Consider the following 18,363-nt stretch of genomic DNA (forward strand, 5'->3'; position numbering starts at 1 on the left):
TTGTACATGGTTGATTTTTTCTCATTTTTTTGCACACACTGAAAACTCAAAATGTTTAAAGAAACCTCATGTCCTAATATCATAGAGCTGTATGAAACCAAACACAGTTGGGAACTAACACAGAGTGTGGGTAAAGGAGATTCAGTTCAAAGAGCGCCTTGTAATTCGCTTTCAGGAGGAAGGAATGAAGTTGGTGAGTGAAAAGAACGAGGATGACGCCGTACGTATACTGCGCTCTGTTCTAGCAAGATTGAACATTGCGTCCAGTAAATTTTTAACGTACTATGAATCGCTTCAAGAACCATCAAAAGAAACCACAACAGAATTAGATCGACGCCGAAGTAAACAATATGTCTTTGAAATGGTAAGAAAAACGTATATCTCCGAACGTAATCTCTAAATTCATTTTTAATAATATCTTCCTTCCAAAGTACGCAGCGTAGCTTTTGTTTGCACATTAGTATTTGTAATCTTTGCAATAAATATTAAACGTGAATTGGTGAAACAACCGAATATAACAATAACAATTTCAGGACACTAAGCAGGATGACAATAACAGTTAAGCATAAAGCACATTTTTCCATTCGATTGTAACTTGCTTTTAATCGTACACGACAGACGTTTTAATAATAGACAGATTTTATAACACACAATATTAATTTCAACGAGCGAATACCATATTTAATAAATAAATTTACAAAATATAGCTAACGATTTTGATTACCTAGGTTTTCAATTGTACAAAGTACTTATTTAAATTTTCTCACAACAGGAGAAAATTTATACCAAAAGTCGATACCTTAGCGCGATCATCACGAGGGAATCGTTTGAAGAACGATTCCAGATGGCACAAGCCATGTTAAGCACATTGAAGGACCTCGTTGAAGACGTAAGTTGCATTCGATTATATTTAATTTAATACAGCTTAAAACGAAATACAATATTTTTATGCTTTGACTTGACTCCAATAACATTTTTACGTTGTTTATAATAGCCCCAAGGAGCCATGCCAGATGCGATGGTGTGGGCTATTGTCGGGGGCAAACGGTTAGCATACAAGCGTATACAAGCACGGCATATCATATATTCCGATAATCCCGAGGAAAAGGGAAGGCTGTGTGGAAAATCAAGTACTGTATTTCTAAAGGTACGATAATTAATATAAATTAAAAATAAAATTAATAAACTAATCAATAATTCAAATAATTCAAAAAACATACATAATTTGAATGTTCAAAGCTTCCCGGAAAGAGAGTTGGTAGATTGACCGGCTGGTCCATTACAGCCAAATTGAACCTTTACCTCTGGCTAGGGCTGAACACTGAAAGGGTCCACTATATCGATGGTCTTCCTGAGGGATACGAGCCCTGCGCGGAAATAAACAACATCCGGCACCTAGAAGTTGCTCCACCCAAATCATTGCATTTCTCGCAGCAACAGGTGAGTGGGATTTCCCAATTTGTTTAGATGTTTTTGTTGTTGTTGTTGTTTGTGTGTCTTTGTTTGTTGTAACAACATATTGGTTTTAGAATTTTCAATTGTGAGCATGTACGTACCAAGAGAGATCATTAATTGGATCCCACGCATCTGGACCATCCGATACCACTGCGAGAATAATCGCGGGAGAATATTGTCGTACAACTCGAGTCATAGACGAAACACTAAGCCCTACTTGGGACCAAACAATTGTATGTGAAGACATCAATCGATCAAATTAAACAATATCCATTTACAATAAAGATCGAGATATTTGATCGGGCCCAAGTAGGCGAATCTGAATTTATTGGCCGAGCTATTGCCAAACCACATATTAAAACTCATACTGATGATTATAAGAAACCTTTCTTAGAATGGTTTCAAGTAACGCGAGGACATAATCCTGCCGGGGAACTTTTGGTAGCATTTGAACTATTACAAATTTCTCGATGACTGTGGTTGTAAACTGTGGTTGCTCCTCCATTAACCCAAATTGTAGAGAACAATGACCGCATGTTTGTTCATAATGAGATTCGCCCAACATTAGCAAATTATAGAATGGAAGTCCTATTTTGAGGACTGCGAAATATAAAAAAATTACATTTTCTCCCAATAGATAAACCTAGAGTAGACATTGAATGTGCAGGTGATATATTGTCTTCCGCGGTGATTCAAAATGGTCAGAATAATCCAAATTACTCCACTTTCGTTCAAATGATGGACGTTAAATTACCGGAAGAAGAACCATATCGTCCACTCTTGACAATTAGAGCAGTAAATTATAGAACTTATTATCGATTTAGTCTTGTTGGAACTCATACAATTAATTCTTTTCACGAACACAAGCTTAATCTAGTTACTGAGCAACATCCAACTGGTAGACAGAAATATAGTAAAAAATCAAGTCATTGTGGTTATGCATTAACTGAAATTAAACTCCGAATCGACGGAGATTCTGAACAAAGTCCATTGCTCTATAAAGCTTCTATTTTTTCATATGTATAGAACAGGTGTATTAAATAAATAAAGCCCGTGTAGCGATATTGACAATGACGACGATAACAGCTCAAAAGATTTGGTAGACAAAATATTTTGCGTCCACTTGATGAAATGATCGAGTACGTAACTATTCTTAGTAGCGAAATAATGGTTCGCTGTCGGGGTTTCTTGATAAAGAAACCTCCGATTGGAAAAAAATTAATTAGATAAAAAAATAAACATATGTTTAAATTTTAATATGCTGGTAGATGTTTTAAAATTGAAACAAGTGGAATGTGTGATATTAAAAGATGTTTACCAACCTCGGTTCTCTGCAAAGTAAGTTTTAATTTTAAGCGATTTTCGTTATTTTAATAATTGTTTCTTATTTGTTTTACTCTATCAACTATTAAGAAAACTTTCTACTCAGACATATTTATAGGTGTACTCCAATGAACTCGAAGGTCAAGAGGTGTTTGAACAATTCAAAGATTGGTTGCAAACTAGTGGATCTGATAGAGGGAAGAAATCGAGGAAGAAAACGAATGAAGAAAGCTCTATTGTTGGCACGTTTAAGGTTTTTATTAATTTACCATAAACATTTAGTGATAACCGTTTTTTAAATGAGTATTTCACATATACATTTGTATTATACTTTCAATAATGTTTTAATTATATCTCTGCAAACGGGCTTTTCGGATTGAAATAATCATCAAACAGTCTTACTGTATACAACTTTATTTATTTCTAGGGAACTATCAAGTTGCCCTTGCTTAAACCAGTGGAGAGTATTCCACTCGGTTCGGGTACGGAGTGTTCAACTTTTCAAGAAATGCCCTCCAATGACCCTCTGCGAGTTCTTGTCAGGGTTTATGTAATAAAAGCGAGGGATCTCCAAACGATGGATCTAGATGGTAAACCTAACCCATACATTTCCATACAACTGGGCTCACAATGTATATCCGACAAAGAAAACTATGTTCCCAAGCAAGTGAACCCCATTTTCGGAAAATGTTTTCAACTGGAGGCAACGTTTCCTCGCGATTCTACTCTCACGTTGAAAGTACACGACTGGAATCCAGTAGGGTCTAATGAGGTTATAGGTGAAACCAAGATTGATTTGGAAAATAGATTTCACAGCAAGCATAGAGCTACTTGCGGTCTTTCGAGAACATACGAAGAGTAAGTATCTCAAAATTCTCTAAAATCATTATGTTGTTGCGATACAAAATCGATTTTCATTTTATTTTCTTTATTTCAGAGTTGGAAAAAATCGTTGGAGAGATATCATTAAGCCGACAAAGATTTTAGAAAACTTTTGTAAGGATGGCAAACTTGTTACAACCCGTTACGAGCCAGACAGAATCACTATCGGAGAGACCGTTTTCCAATTGGACGAAAGCTTACTTTACATACCAGGGCCAGTGGTTGACGATGAAGAAGCCCGACTCAAACTGCGGGAAGAGCGCGCTGCATTACAAGTATTACATCGCTGGCAAGAAATACCCAATATTGGATACCACTTGGTGCCGGAACATGTTGAAACACGATCACTTCACAGCATATACAGGCCAGGTAAGTACGTTTACTAAACACACACAAACATACGCACACGTACACGCATAACTTAACTTCCCACACACACATATTAGTCGTTTTAGCCGCGTTTGGCGTACAATGAGTATCTATTTAGTTATTTCTCTCATACAGTATTTACTAACCCTCTTGACATTTTCACTAGGAATCGTACAAGGAAAAATTGAAATGTGGATCGACATGTTCCCGATGAACTTGGCTCCGCCTGGACCGCCAGTGGACATCTCCATAAGAACACCGGAACCTTACGAATTACGAGTTATAGTCTGGAACACCGAAGACGTCATTCTCGACGACGAAGCCTTCTTCACTGGCGAAAAGATGTCCGACATCTACGTTAAGGGGTAAAATTCTAATATTTTTCACGAAATACATTGTAAATACGAGTATATTCCCTTTTTATCAAGTTATGATGTCTTTTATGTTTAACAGATGGATTACAGAGCCTGGAGAGGCCCAAAAGACGGATGTTCATTATAGATCTCTAACAGGAGAAGGGAATTTCAACTATCGCTTTGTTTATCCTTTCGAATACCTTCGAGCTGAGAAAAAGATTATTGTACCTAAAAAGGAGAATTTTTATTCATGGGATGAATCTAAAAATAAAATACCAGCTAAGCTAGAATTACAAGTATGGGACGCCAATCACGTCTCGACGGATGACTTTTTGGGTGAATATTGCCATTTTTAAGATCGACTTCTTAACATGAAGAAGAATGTGAAAGTACGACCTACCATAAACTGGTTTCAGTGATCAATGGTGGATGTTACACGTGTGCAAAGCGATCATTTAAACCAGCCTATGATAGGTTGTAAGCCCTGTAAACAACTAGACTTCTACATTATTTGCCATATACTATGAGATTTCAATATATAAATAACTCCTAAGTGGAGACACCTAGATTCTCGAACAAGGATTTGAACACACTCCATATATTATTTATGGATTCGGTATTAACTTTGATGATTATTTTATTATCATGTTGATAAAATAATTAAACACTTGTAAAATACCATTTATTGAGTTTTATCTCGTATTATCTAATGAAATAAAACTAAATATGTGAATTAAACAATGTTTAATTTTTTTTTAATTATCGACACTCAATAAAGTGTGGACATTATTTTGAATTCATCTCTTAATCATTTTTTAAGATAATTTCTCCTGTATCCGTATTCATTATGGAGACAGGAGACGACCTTTGACGATCGTCAGCCCCGTAAATGCCCAGACTTCCATATTCTTCTTCAGAAGAAATGTCAAAAAATTATATGAAAATAACTCCTGTAATTGGAGATAATCCAGATTTTGTGAACAAGTATTTGGACAACCTCAAAATGCTGTTGTTTAATTATACTCTTTAAGCAGTTGGTATATTTAATTAAAGGTTCTATGTCGCTGGATCTGAACCGTTTCCCAAAAGGCGCCCAGACATCAAGGGAATGCACTCTAGGCATGGTGAAGACTGACGGATCTGTTCCTGCGGTGGACTTGTTCAGGAAGAAGAGACTCAAGGGCTGGTGGCCATGCTACGTTAGAAACGAAGCTCAGGGAGTGCAGCTGACTGGAAAAGTGGAGATGGAATTTCTTCTCCTAACCAGAGAGGAGGCGGACATGTATCCCGTAGGACTCGGCAGGAATGGGCCGGAACCTCTCGATCGGCCCATGTGAGTAAAATGTCACAATTTACCTCAACACAACTTATGATATAAACAATTTTTTTTTGTATCTTTATTCAAAATTATTTTGCATCACAACATATTGTAATTACAAGTACAAAAAAATATTCATACAAAAAAGATCCCACAAAGGCAGGGCCTGTGTATGGGTATACATTTTATTTAAGGTTATAATAAAAGGGCTGTGTTTTCCTTAAATTGTTAATTACGTCATATTGTGACCATAGACATCAACAAATAGAGCCACAAATAATTAAGCAACGTTACAAGTATTAAAATAAGTCCATCTTTTTTGTGACGTCATTCATTGCCAACTTACGAAAACAACGTATTTACGAAGGCGAATTTTCCACAAGAAAATGATGAATCAAAATATTGATTATATCGGATGTTGTAAACACAAAACGAGTCTTACACAATCCTTTGTAAATTGAGTAAGTTACATTAGATATCCCCACCGTCTGACAATGATCCATTGTCTCAAAAACTATTCTTAACATTTATAGCAAGTTGCTTTTTTAATTCTGGCTGGTTTTTGGTGGCGTATGGCCGTTATAATGTAGATTGGGTGACCAGAGTAAAAATGAAAGAATGCTGTACTTACAGTTAGTCCTTTTATTTAAATAAATGCGATAACACTGGAATAAGATAATTACAAAATACTTTACAATATATATAAAGATAAAGAAGTGAAGTGAAAGTCGCAATGAAAACGTCTGTCTGTTTCAACGAACTAAGCAGCTCTCTCCGTTTCGAAGTTAGCTCGCTTCAGCGTCGGTTCCGCTCGGAGATCTCCGTTTTAATTTAGTTTAGTCCTGCTTACGCTAGCGCTGCAAACTCGGTGTGGCTACACATTTATATGTTTGTATGTTTTTTTTACAGTCGCCCTGATTCATCGTTCAGGTGGTTCTTGCATCCGTTCAAAAGTATGCGATACATCATCTGGCACAACCACAAACGGAAAGTTCTGAAGGCTCTTGCAATGATCATGATAATCGCCGTGATCATTTTAGTTTTCTACACCTTTCCAGTAGCCTCCGTCAAGCTTTTAGTATGAGCTTAACCCTTCACTGCATAGTGTATCAAGTTTGCTACATACCCAAAAGTTAGTGTTAAAACGTCCTTAAAAATATAAGCAAACATTCTTTGTTGTTACTGATTAGATACATTCAGTATATAGTTCATAATTTAGCCAAAAGACGCGCTATGAACGCCAAAATAATGAATTCTTTTGTCTCTCGAAGACGAACTGTCAATGCAGTCATGCAAAAAAAAAGTCATGCAGTGAAAGGTTAAACTCGTACAAGCGAACTGCGATATAAAACATTCACCTTATCATCCATTGTTCATTTTGTGTAATACCACTTTTACAAACGCTTATTCGTGACTACCGGTTTCGGAAAATCATTCCATCGTCAGGTCATTAAAATGAAAGTAATGCGATTTGATACTGTTTAATCTTAATAATTTTATTTCGACGACCTGATGATGGAATGATTTTCTGAAACCGGTAGTCACCAATAGGTGTTTATAAAAGTGGTATTACACAAAGTGAACAACAGATGATAGGGACAGTGTTTTATTACCGTACCACAAAGTTATCAATGCTTATTATATACATACAAAAGAACTTCGATGTATATATTTTTTAATTTAAGGCCCAGCATTCGCTAACTCGCAACATAATTTTTGTCTACATCCAGGTAAAAAAAATCTGATTTTTAATTTTTTTCAGAGATAAATATATTTTTCTTCGAAATAATTACATGATTTTGAAAAGAAAAGAGTTTTTGAAAGGAGGGGAGTTAAAAAATGTTTATAAAAATCTTTTTCCATATGTTAACTCGTATATTCTAAAAAGAAAATAAAATCCAATATACTTTCTTCATTATACTCGATATTATATTATATTGGATTTATACTCGGTGAAGACCAAATGCCGCCTATACAATGCCTGCATTGCTCCTGTTCTCTTATACGGCTGTGAAATATGGCACCTTATAAGGGCCCAGAGCAGACGTGTACTAAGTTTTGAGAATAGGTGTCTGCGGAGAATTTTAGGCGTGCGGTGGTTTGACTTGGTGAGGAATGAAGAAATAACGCGTAGGACGCAGCAAATCTTGGTCACAACTGTCGTTAAGAAAAGGCGATTCAGTTGGCTTGACCATGTACTCCGCATGCCTCCTGAGAGCCTTAATCAAGCTTGCATCTTTTACAAGGCATCAGGTTCGCTAATTAGTCTGCGTAATCGGAGGGCATGTATGACTAGATGTATGGATTGTATGTCAGGACAGAAGAGTGTGGCGTTCCATCCTCTCTGCCTACCCCTGCGGGGAAACGGCGTGATGGTAGTAGTAGTAGTAGGTTCGCTCTACCCAGGACGACCACTGCTGACAATTCGTCGGCAGTTCTCGTCAGAACTTCGGAACGCAAATCTGACTTAGGAGGATGCAAAGGAGGTGACAGCCCGACAGAAAAGCCTGGAGACACTTTGTGGACACCATTGCTCCACCTAGGGAGCGGATATGGTTGAATAATAAAAATGATAATAATACTTTCTTTTAAAAAATCGGGCGTGAGCAGACATGTGACCTGGTGTTCTCCGGTGGAATGAATGTGACTTAATGAATGCTGTGCCTTAAAATGTACGCCCGATTGATTAGGGTTGTAAATGACCAGTGTTGTCTCATTCATCACTTGAATCCGTCAATATTTAGTGTACATAGCCACACACAATGGTTGTCGGAGTATAGCAAGTGTGTACAAAAGTGAGCTTACACATTCCATTAAAATATATTCACTCTGAAAAGACAATTCATATATTTGGAAGAAAAAAAAATTATCGTGGTCAGTATGAGATTTGTGTGAACAAAAAATGATTATTCAACCCTTAATAATATTAATACAAAAGGTAACAAAAAATAAATGTAAATAATATATATAAAACCCTTAATGACATTAATACAAAAGGTAATACTAAATAAGTGTAATTAATATATTATATATACAACCCTTAATAATGTTAATACAAAAGGTAATACAAAATAAGTGTAATTAATATAATATATATACAACCCTTAATAACATTAATACAAAAGGTAATACAAAAAAAGTGTAATTAATATATTATATATACAACCCTTAATAATGTTAATACAAAAGGTAATACAAAATAAGTGTAATTAATATATTACATATATATATGAATATAATCCTTCTGTAAGATTACTTTCTGACTAAGAATGTTGATTGTATGAAACATGATTATATGTATCTTCTTTAATTTTAAGAAAGTTAGTGTCATAACCATAATTTAAGGATAACTTATTCATAAAGCGCATAACGTTACAGTAAATTATTTTATTGAAAAACAATGAATAATTTGCTATGTATTTTCTATTTAAAAAATCAATAATTTCTATCTCGGCTTGATTGTATTGTCAGTTTACCGATACAATTAAAATATTGTTGTACATATGGATTGTAAAATTATATATAAATATATATATATATATATATATATATATATATATATATATATATATATATATATATATATATATATATATATATTTATTTATATATATATATATATATATATATATATATATATATATATATATATATATATATATATATATATATATATATATATATATATATATTTATATATATATTCTTGTACATTTAAAATTCTTTTATATTATGGAATTTCTTGAAACAATCTCATTTTTTTAACCTTGTCAGTTTTGCGGACAGACGAACCTTAAAAGTAGTATCAATATATTGTAAATACATATGTGTCCCAATGTACACATATATCCTCGTATACTTGAAGATCTTTTACTTTACGAAGTTTCCTGTAACAATCTCAGTTTTGTTAATACAGGACACTTTCTGTAAAAATTTACCAATACAGTAAAAAAAAATTGTAATATCTACACATGTACATATACCTGTAAATATACATTAAAGTAATACCTACAGATGCACGTATGTATACATATAGCTCACTCCTTTCAAGAACGTCATAAATAAAAAAACTTGATTTTTAAGGAGAACTTTTTTAATGTTTAAAAATATAAAACAATGTATTAAAAATAAATATCAAGCAACTTATTGAACTTTTTTACTGAGCAACAGATCTTTTTAGGTAAAATTTGAAGGATTTTTCTCCATTTGAAAAGTATTTAGTATTTTTTTTTAAAATAATTAAACAAAACCTTTTCTTCGAAATGCAAAAACAATACTTTCTCCCCTGTAGCGGGTAAATATTAAGTTAAAAATATGCCTCTTTTGCTGGGATATAGTACGTTTTCTGGGCATTCCGAAAGCATGCACAACTAAAAATTTATGATTTTTGATTTATGACGTTCTTGAAAGGAGTGAGCGATATATGTTTTTTATGTACATGTATTTCCTCATACATGAGAAGTTCGTTAACTGCACTAATGGCATATATGAATAAATAAATAACGTATAATATGTAATGTAACGATAATAATGTAATTAGTAATAACAAATCTAGAATAATATACAGTAATATTATTATTAAGGCTTAGCGGTAATATCACTTATATAAAGTAGGTGGATGGTGAATAATTGTAAATTAGCTTTATATAGTATCGAACAGATTAATTGAAACAAAACTTTTTTTCGTATTTTCAACACCATCTAAAAAAATGTTTTGGGGGTGTTCCTCAGGACTGCTTCTTTCAGTGACTGAGACGATGAATAGCGAGAAGTATCACCCAATTCTGCTGGAAAAGTTACTATCAGAGATACAAAAACGAAGGTCAAACAGAATACCAGGGATTAACATCCCTAATGCTTAATATTACTCTTAATGTATCAGTGTTGTTTAAGATGTTGTAATTAGTATTCAGGGACGGATTGCATTTGTTGAGAAGTATTAGTCGTGAAGTTTATCAAATATAATATTTTTTCGATGTTAATATGTACATTTATTATTAAAAAGCGTCATTTCTAAAGAAACTGTAGGTAAGGTAGAAAAATCATAAGTGAATCAAGGGGTATGAAAATATCAATTGTGAATTCCTCGCGAGATTTTTATTGTCATACTAACTTTTAGATATAAGATCTTTTAAAAGAAAAGATGTCCGTTCAATCATTGTTTTTTATTATTACTATTCTGACGCGAATAGACATTATTATAAAAATGTAATAAAAATTGGATTTAAGTCTTTGAACACTTTTTTATCAAAACCAAATTTCAGAATATAGAAATGGAATTTTTCGCCATTTTAGAGGTATTTTGTGAAGAAAATATCTTTAGACAGTGATATAAATTTCAGAATAAAAATAAGTTTCAGAAAAATAATTAAGTTTAAAAAAAAATTTGAATATCTGAATCTGTATAATTTATCTTTTCTGATTTCTTACTTTTGTAATAGTGTATATTGCACTCATTTTTATTTTGTACCCTTCTGTGCCGATACTTGTTGAAAATAATATTGGGAGACAATATAACAAAGAAAAAAATCACTTTTTTTTTATTAATGTTTTCCTTGGTAAATAGCACAATTTCTTAAAATCTACTGTGACACGTGTTTCGATGCATTCCGCAACATTATACGGTGTTTCAAAATGATGCGGAATGCATCGAAACACGTGTCACAGTAGATTTTAAGAAATTGTGCTATTTACCAAGGAAAACATTAATAAAAAAAAAGTGATTTTTTTCTTTGTTATATTGTCTCCCAATATTATTTTCAACAAGTATCGGCACAGAAGGGTACAAAATAAAAATGAGTGCAATATACACTATTACAAAAGTAAGAAATCAGAAAAGATAAATTATACAGATTCAGATATTCAAATTTTTTTTTAAACTTAATTATTGTATAATGAAATTATTGTATAATGAAACACCGTATAATGTTGCGGAATGCATCGAAACACGTGTCACAGAAGATTTTAAGAAATAGTGGTATTTACTAAGTAGAAAATTAATTAAAAATGGATAGATTCACCACAAAGTGACTGCTGAATCAATTAATGAAAAAAATCACTGTTAACTTTTTGGGAGTTCATCGATAAAGGTGCTGGACATTCAGCGGGAAGGACAAACCCTCCGGGCGAATGTCCTGGCGAATGTCTGGCGAACTCAAGGTTGGAAAGTTAAAAGTAGTTAAATAATACTTGATCAGCAGTCTCATCCTCTTCTCCACTTACGCATAACGAACAAGTAAGGATATTTTTAATAAGGTGGGACGCATATGGAGTACAGTATGTCCAATCCTCAGCCTGCACAGAAGAAATATGCATATAAACCTTAAATTATAAAATAGGATGAATGAATGAAAGACTGAAAAGTAATATGGGCGTGTTTGGATAAGTTTAATCTGCCCCTGGTGTATTTTATTATCAGTGTTTGTAAAACTGTAAGATTTACTCCTGGTGTATTTTATTATCAGTGTTTGTAAAACTGTAAGATTTACTCCTGGTGTATTTTATTATCAGTGTTTGTAAAACTGTAAGATTTACTCCTTAAGTCAGGGGTTCCCAATCTTTTTCAGCCCGCGGCCCACTTACAAGTTTAGTATTTTGTCACGGCGCCCTACTTAAGTAAGCTATTTGGAATAGATTTTTTTACATTTGAGCCCTTATCCACACCAAATGGTGCATAGAGCACTGCATCATATAAACGCAGTGTTATCTTGATCGTTAACACACGAAGGACAGGTGATCAGCCTTCCGCTTCAGGTACCGGTCCAGGGTAATATTGAATAAATATTAGTTTGAAACAATCACTTATATTTATTTGACCCCCCCTGAGAATCGAACCCGGGACCTCCAGTACGGTAACCAAGCGTGCTGACCATAACACTACGGAGGCGGACAAGATATCGAAAGAAATAGGTATTTACAATAATAGTTGTTGGGTAAAAAGATGCAAGCGCTCAAAATATAAATTTTGCTTTTTAGGTCCCCCAGAATATTTGTGGTTTCGGATAGTGATAGATGATTGACTCACGGCCCCCTCTTTACATTCTACGGCGCACCAGGGCGCCGCGGCGCACACTTTTGGAACCCCTGCCTTAACTTTTAGTATGTTGTAAAACAGCTGCTGCTCAGTATGCAGACTCTACTTCTATGTTTTGATGTTTAACTTTAATAAATGTTGTATCCATTACATCTTATCTCATTTGATGCCGTTAAGTTTCTTTTATAGCGGTTTTATTTACAATACAGTCCATTACAACACATAGAATAAAATAACAGCTGTATAGGTTTTTAAACCATTTTTTTTTTAAATCTGACACAATGAATTTAAATTAAATTTCGCACTTTTTAAACTTGAAAAAGGCATCGAATTTGAACAATATACTTATATAGAAAATAGTAGATTTGAGCAGTGTGCTATCAATCGTGAGTAAAATTAGTGAATGTTACACGTGTGTAAACTAATCACTTAAACCAGCCTATGATGGTCCCAAGCCCCGTAAAAATTGCTCAGACTACCATATTCTTCTTCATATATGTCGTGATGTCAAAAAATAATAAAAACAATAATTATTTTGTTCGATGATTAACGTAATATTTTTTTTCAAGAAATCGTACCTTTTTTGTGTAATATGTAATAAAAGAATAATGATCAAGGTACTGCAAATAATTATTGTCGTTCAATTTTTTTTTTAAGTTGTCAGATTCGTTAACACAATTTTTATGTTGTAGTTGTTATGAAGTATGTATACTTGGTTTTAAATATCAAATTAATCTACTTCAAATTGTACTTCGTACTGCATCATATAAACGCAGTGTTAGCTTGATCGTTGTTACATGAAGGAAAGGTGATTAACCCTCCGCTTCAGGTACCAACCAGTCCAGATTAAATATATTGAATAAATGTTAGAGTGAAAAAATCATTTTTTTTATCTCCCTCTGGGAATCGGACAAATTTATTACCACTTGCTTAATTTATTGTTAATAAATTTTTCAAATTCAATGAGAAAAGAAGTAAAAAAAACCCATCTTTGTAAGATTTCATGTAACTATAATAAATAAAATTGATGTGAAAACTTTTAGTTTTATTTCACCTAAATCCCTCTTTGAAATTCTAATTTTCCTAATTTTTCATTATCATTATCTATAAATGAAACTTGTTTAATTATCATCGACTTTATATAAAAATTGCATTACTATCGTTATTACTTTTTGTGTGGCCTTATGACTTTGAATGAAATATGAGTAAAAAGTTTTTTTTACATACATTTAATTGAATTTCGGTTTATTGTGACCTTTGACACCTTGACAAAAAACATTTAAGGAAAAATCATCCAATTACTAATACTAAAACAGAATATTCTAGCCATTTACCGATCTCCAACAAATATTTAGAACAAGTAAAAAATATGGAAAATGTCAAAATACTTATTCTTCAATCCCTTACCCGCACCCAATGGTAATAAAGCACTGCATCACATGTACAAACGCAGTGTTATCTTGTTCGTTAACACATGAAGGTGATCAGCCCTCCGCTTCAGGTACCAATCCAGGGTAAAACTGAATACATACTTATTTTTTTAAATATTTTTCGCCGATACTTTGTGGCACATTTTATAAACTTTATAAAATAAACAACTTAACATGTGTTAAACCCTGATGATGACAAAGTTCTTGTCGAAACCGGTTGGAGAAAAAGTGTACCAATAAAAAAGTGGTTAAAAACAAAGTGGTTTATTTTATAAAAAAACTTGTTTTTTTACAAAAGTGCTAGTAATATTAGTATATAACCACTCACTAAGATTGTTATGTCTACCTGTAGACATAAAAACCTCGGTGAGTGGTTATATACTAATATAATATTACTAACATTTTTGTAAAAAAAAATAAGTAAAAATGACTAACCACAAATTTAATGCTTTAAATATTAATAATATTAAGAAAACTGAAAAATATTCGAGTGGAAAAAATCACTTATATTCTATTTATGGGACCTTCAGTACGGTAGCCAGCGTGCTGACCATACCACGGAGGCGGACAATAACACTTGGAGATCTCAATATTGACATCCTGAAACATGGTCACACCGAAAAAACAACTACGAAAAACATCCGCTGCATTACTTGTTTAAATAAGCTATTAATAAAACTACAAAAAAAGACAAAGACATTGATTTTTGTATCGGTCATAAAATTATTGTGTGATTTCGAAATAATATTTCTTTTTAACTTAACTTAAATGAACGTCTCTTCACGGGTTCTGCCTAGACATTTTATCAAAAAATAAAACATGTTTGAAAAATAATATATTTTATTACATTCAAAATAACGACATATTATTCGCAACAAAGTTTATTAAACATATATTTCAATAAACAACATGTATGACGCTTCAGTAAAAATAATCAAATTAAATTTTATCTTAATATTTACAAAATAACATCGCAAATGGTTCATACGAACAATGTTACATACGCAGCATTATAATTATTCAGCGTATCAGACTATCAACACGCACTTATACTTATAATTAATATTCACTTCGCTCACTCCTTTCAACAACGTCAAATATCAAAAATCGTAAATTTTCAGTTGTGCATGTTTTCGGAATGCCCAGAAAATGTACTATATCCCATCAAAAGCGGCATGTTTTTAACTTAATATTTACCTGCTACAGGGCAGGTTGTTTAAGCATTTTGAAGAAAAGGTATTGTTTTACCATTTTTTTCAATATTCAAAATGTTTTTCAAATGGAGAAAAAACCTTCAGGTTTTACCTAAAAAGATCTGTTGCACAGTAAAAAGTTCAAAAAAGTGACTTGATATTTATTTTTAATACATTCTATTATATTCTTAAACTTTAAAAACGATCTCCTGAAAAATCTAGTTTTTTTTATATATGACGTTGTTGAAAGGAGTGAGCGACATGTATTATAAAATTTGATAACAGAATTGTGACCTCATGTCAATCCGTAACCTAGATAATTTTAGAATTAGCTTAGTTTTTTTTTTAAATACACAGAATTAATAAAAACTTAATCTTAAAGAAAAACTTAAAGAAAAATAATCATTTAATTTTTCCGAACGAAGAAACTAAATTATGTATCTACGAATCAAATCAAAATTGTCATATTTATTAGTGATTTACTCAAATATTTTTTAAAGTAAATTTTATTTTAATGTTTTCGTTATGTTAAATCCCATCGCTTCATCGTCATTTTAAACTTTAAATACATATACATATGTCATGTGAAATCGTGACTTTGACACTGACTTCTAAAATTAAGAAAAAAAATCTAATAGTAGTTGATCTGCGAAATCTACATACGTACATACACCAGGATGTGATCAATTTCGTAAACATTGACAAAACATATAAAAATTAACTTTAAAACTCAACAATAAAAAAAAACATATTTTTATTATAAATAACAATTCACAAATACTTAAGTATTACAAAAAAACTTAATAAAATAATTGTGTGGATAATTTTTATTTATATTTTCCTCTAAGTAGTAAGGACCCTTGCGTTAAATAATGTAATAATATTGGTAAAAAGATAAGACCGTGAGCTGCACCAATTAGTACTATGCATAAAAACATTCTGAAATAAAATATAAGGAATATTTCTGACTGGGAAAATCCTAATACTGCGATCCCGGCAAACTTTGTAAGGGTTATTCCGCTAAGAACGTTGCTGCCCATCTCCACTAATGCGTTTAGTACCCTTTTTTCTGGAGGGGCCTCGCTTATTGCATACGAATGCACTATGTGACTGCAAAACTCAACTGCAATGCCGACACACTGAAATCAAAGGGCACAGCATGAGAAGTTTAATTGTGATTGAAATTTATAAACAATGACATTTTGAAGAAAAATACAGTAAAACTTCTCATAACGAGCACCTCTCACAATTCGCAAAAAAAAATATAAAAACTTGCTCCCTTGACGAGCGACATTTCGCATAACGAGTTACAGAGAAAGAGCAAGTCCTTTTTTCGCGACATGTGAGCCGGAGCTTCTGTGCCGGTCAAAAGAAAAAATGGTTCGCATAACGAGTGCTTTGTTAAAAAAAGTAAGATTTCGGAACGAATTATGCTCGTTTTGAGAGGTTCCACTGTAACTTTTTAATTCAGTTTAATTTCACATGGTTTTCAATGATGAAAAAATCGCAAATTTCTAACTAACCAATCACGCCACTTCCCCGCAGGGGTAGGCAGAGAGAATGAAACGCCATACCACTACGTCTTTGGAAAAAAAATATAAATATATATATTTTTATATTATATATATATATATATATATATATATATATATATATATATATATATATATATATATATATGTATATATATATATATATATATATATACATATATATATATGTATATATATATATATATATATATATATATATATATATATATATATATATATATATATATATGTACTCGTATATAGAATTAGAATTATGGTACGCATATAGACAATTATTTTACGGTATTTATTTATCAGATTTAAATGGGTTATTTAAACCTCATGTACAGTAAAGAAATAAGTACATTTGCGGGCTAATTGCTAAAAAAACACTATCTTCCAACCAATCAATAACAGACCAGTGATATTGATCAAAACATTTGATACCATAAATAGCTGTTTGCAATCAAAAGGTACATAGTACTTGAACATTTAAAAAAAACATAAATTACAAATTGATGATTATAATGATGGCAAAGGAATAAGGGAGTTTAGGGAAGGATGTAGAGGGAAAAACAAAAGGAGGAGGTTTGACGGACAGTTAGGATTCTAATGATAAATAGTAATGTCTCAGACGTTTAAAAAATTGAAGGAGATTCCTACCATTACAAGATTCACTAGAGAGACAGCGTTCAGATTGATGTTCCACCAGTACATCATCCCCATCAGGTCAATGAGGATCATGGTCACTGACAGCAGGATCACAACGGAAGAAAATAGGTCGAAACCCGTGAATACGAAGCTCACGACAAATATCACAAGCAGTGAATACCCAAGGGAGGCTATTGTATCTTCCCACATTGTCAGGTACTGCTCGTAGAATACGTAGTGAATGCTGAAACCATATCAAGGGACTAGCCTTTACAAATCATCAATCATGACACCAAGAAAGATTATTATACCAGATTCTTTTTCCTCTTTTAACCCTTATACGCACTCAATGGTGCATTAGGCATTGCATCATATCAAGGCAGTGATATCTTGATCGTAATATATGTTGTTCTTATTTTTATAAAACTTATCCGCTCCCAATGGTGCAAAGGGCACTGCATTGTATAGAAGCAGTGTTATATTGATCGTTAAATACACGAAGGAAAAGTGATCAGCTTCAGGTACCAATTCAGGGTGATATTTAATAAATATGTAAGTGAAAATCACCAATATTTATTTTGACCTCTCTGGGGATCAAACCAGGGACCTCCAGCACGGTAGCCAAATGCGCTAACCACTACACTACAGAGGCGGGCATTTCTGATAAAAGGCTACTTTTTTTCTCATTTATATGATAAAATTGCTGAATACTTTTAATGCATAATTGGTCTTTATTATAAGATGTGTATAAAATCAACCATATTTTTCAAAAAAAATTACTAATTTTAGTATTCCTTTCTAGTTTTGGTAAACATATCAAA

At 32.6% G+C, this 18,363-nt stretch overlaps 2 protein-coding genes across 2 annotated transcripts in view; one reads left to right on the forward strand and one right to left on the reverse strand.

Moving 5' to 3' along the window:
- Positions 1-7,122, forward strand: part of mfr (ferlin family C2 domain-containing myoferlin misfire) — a 38,206-nt gene extending 31,084 nt beyond the window's left edge. The window contains 13 exon segments of the mRNA XM_088261384.1: positions 176-364; positions 773-889; positions 995-1,147; positions 1,240-1,440; positions 1,530-1,702; positions 1,704-2,331; positions 2,897-3,031; positions 3,206-3,636; positions 3,716-4,029; positions 4,196-4,394; positions 4,483-4,721; positions 5,439-5,718; positions 6,613-7,122. Coding sequence (XP_088117510.1) covers positions 176-364; positions 773-889; positions 995-1,147; positions 1,240-1,440; positions 1,530-1,702; positions 1,704-2,331; positions 2,897-3,031; positions 3,206-3,636; positions 3,716-4,029; positions 4,196-4,394; positions 4,483-4,721; positions 5,439-5,718; positions 6,613-6,787 — 3,234 coding nt within the window. The 3' untranslated portion in view covers positions 6,788-7,122.
- A 7,901-nt stretch (positions 7,123-15,023) lies between these two features.
- LOC148308654 (NPC intracellular cholesterol transporter 1 homolog 1b-like) overlaps positions 15,024-18,363 on the reverse strand; it is a 29,954-nt gene continuing 26,614 nt past the window's right edge. Inside the window, exons 21-22 of the mRNA XM_088261312.1 lie at positions 17,555-17,786; positions 15,024-16,498 (exon numbers count right to left, since the gene is read on the reverse strand). Coding sequence (XP_088117438.1) covers positions 16,187-16,498; positions 17,555-17,786 — 544 coding nt within the window. The 3' untranslated portion in view covers positions 15,024-16,186. The remainder of the gene's footprint in view (positions 16,499-17,554; positions 17,787-18,363) is intronic.

The sequence above is a fragment of the Brachycentrus maculatus genome, unplaced genomic scaffold, assembly GCF_059751285.1.
Source record: "Brachycentrus maculatus isolate JH-2025_06_01 unplaced genomic scaffold, ASM5975128v1 h1tg000153l, whole genome shotgun sequence".
In the NCBI taxonomy this organism is placed as follows: Eukaryota; Metazoa; Arthropoda; class Insecta; order Trichoptera; family Brachycentridae; genus Brachycentrus; species Brachycentrus maculatus.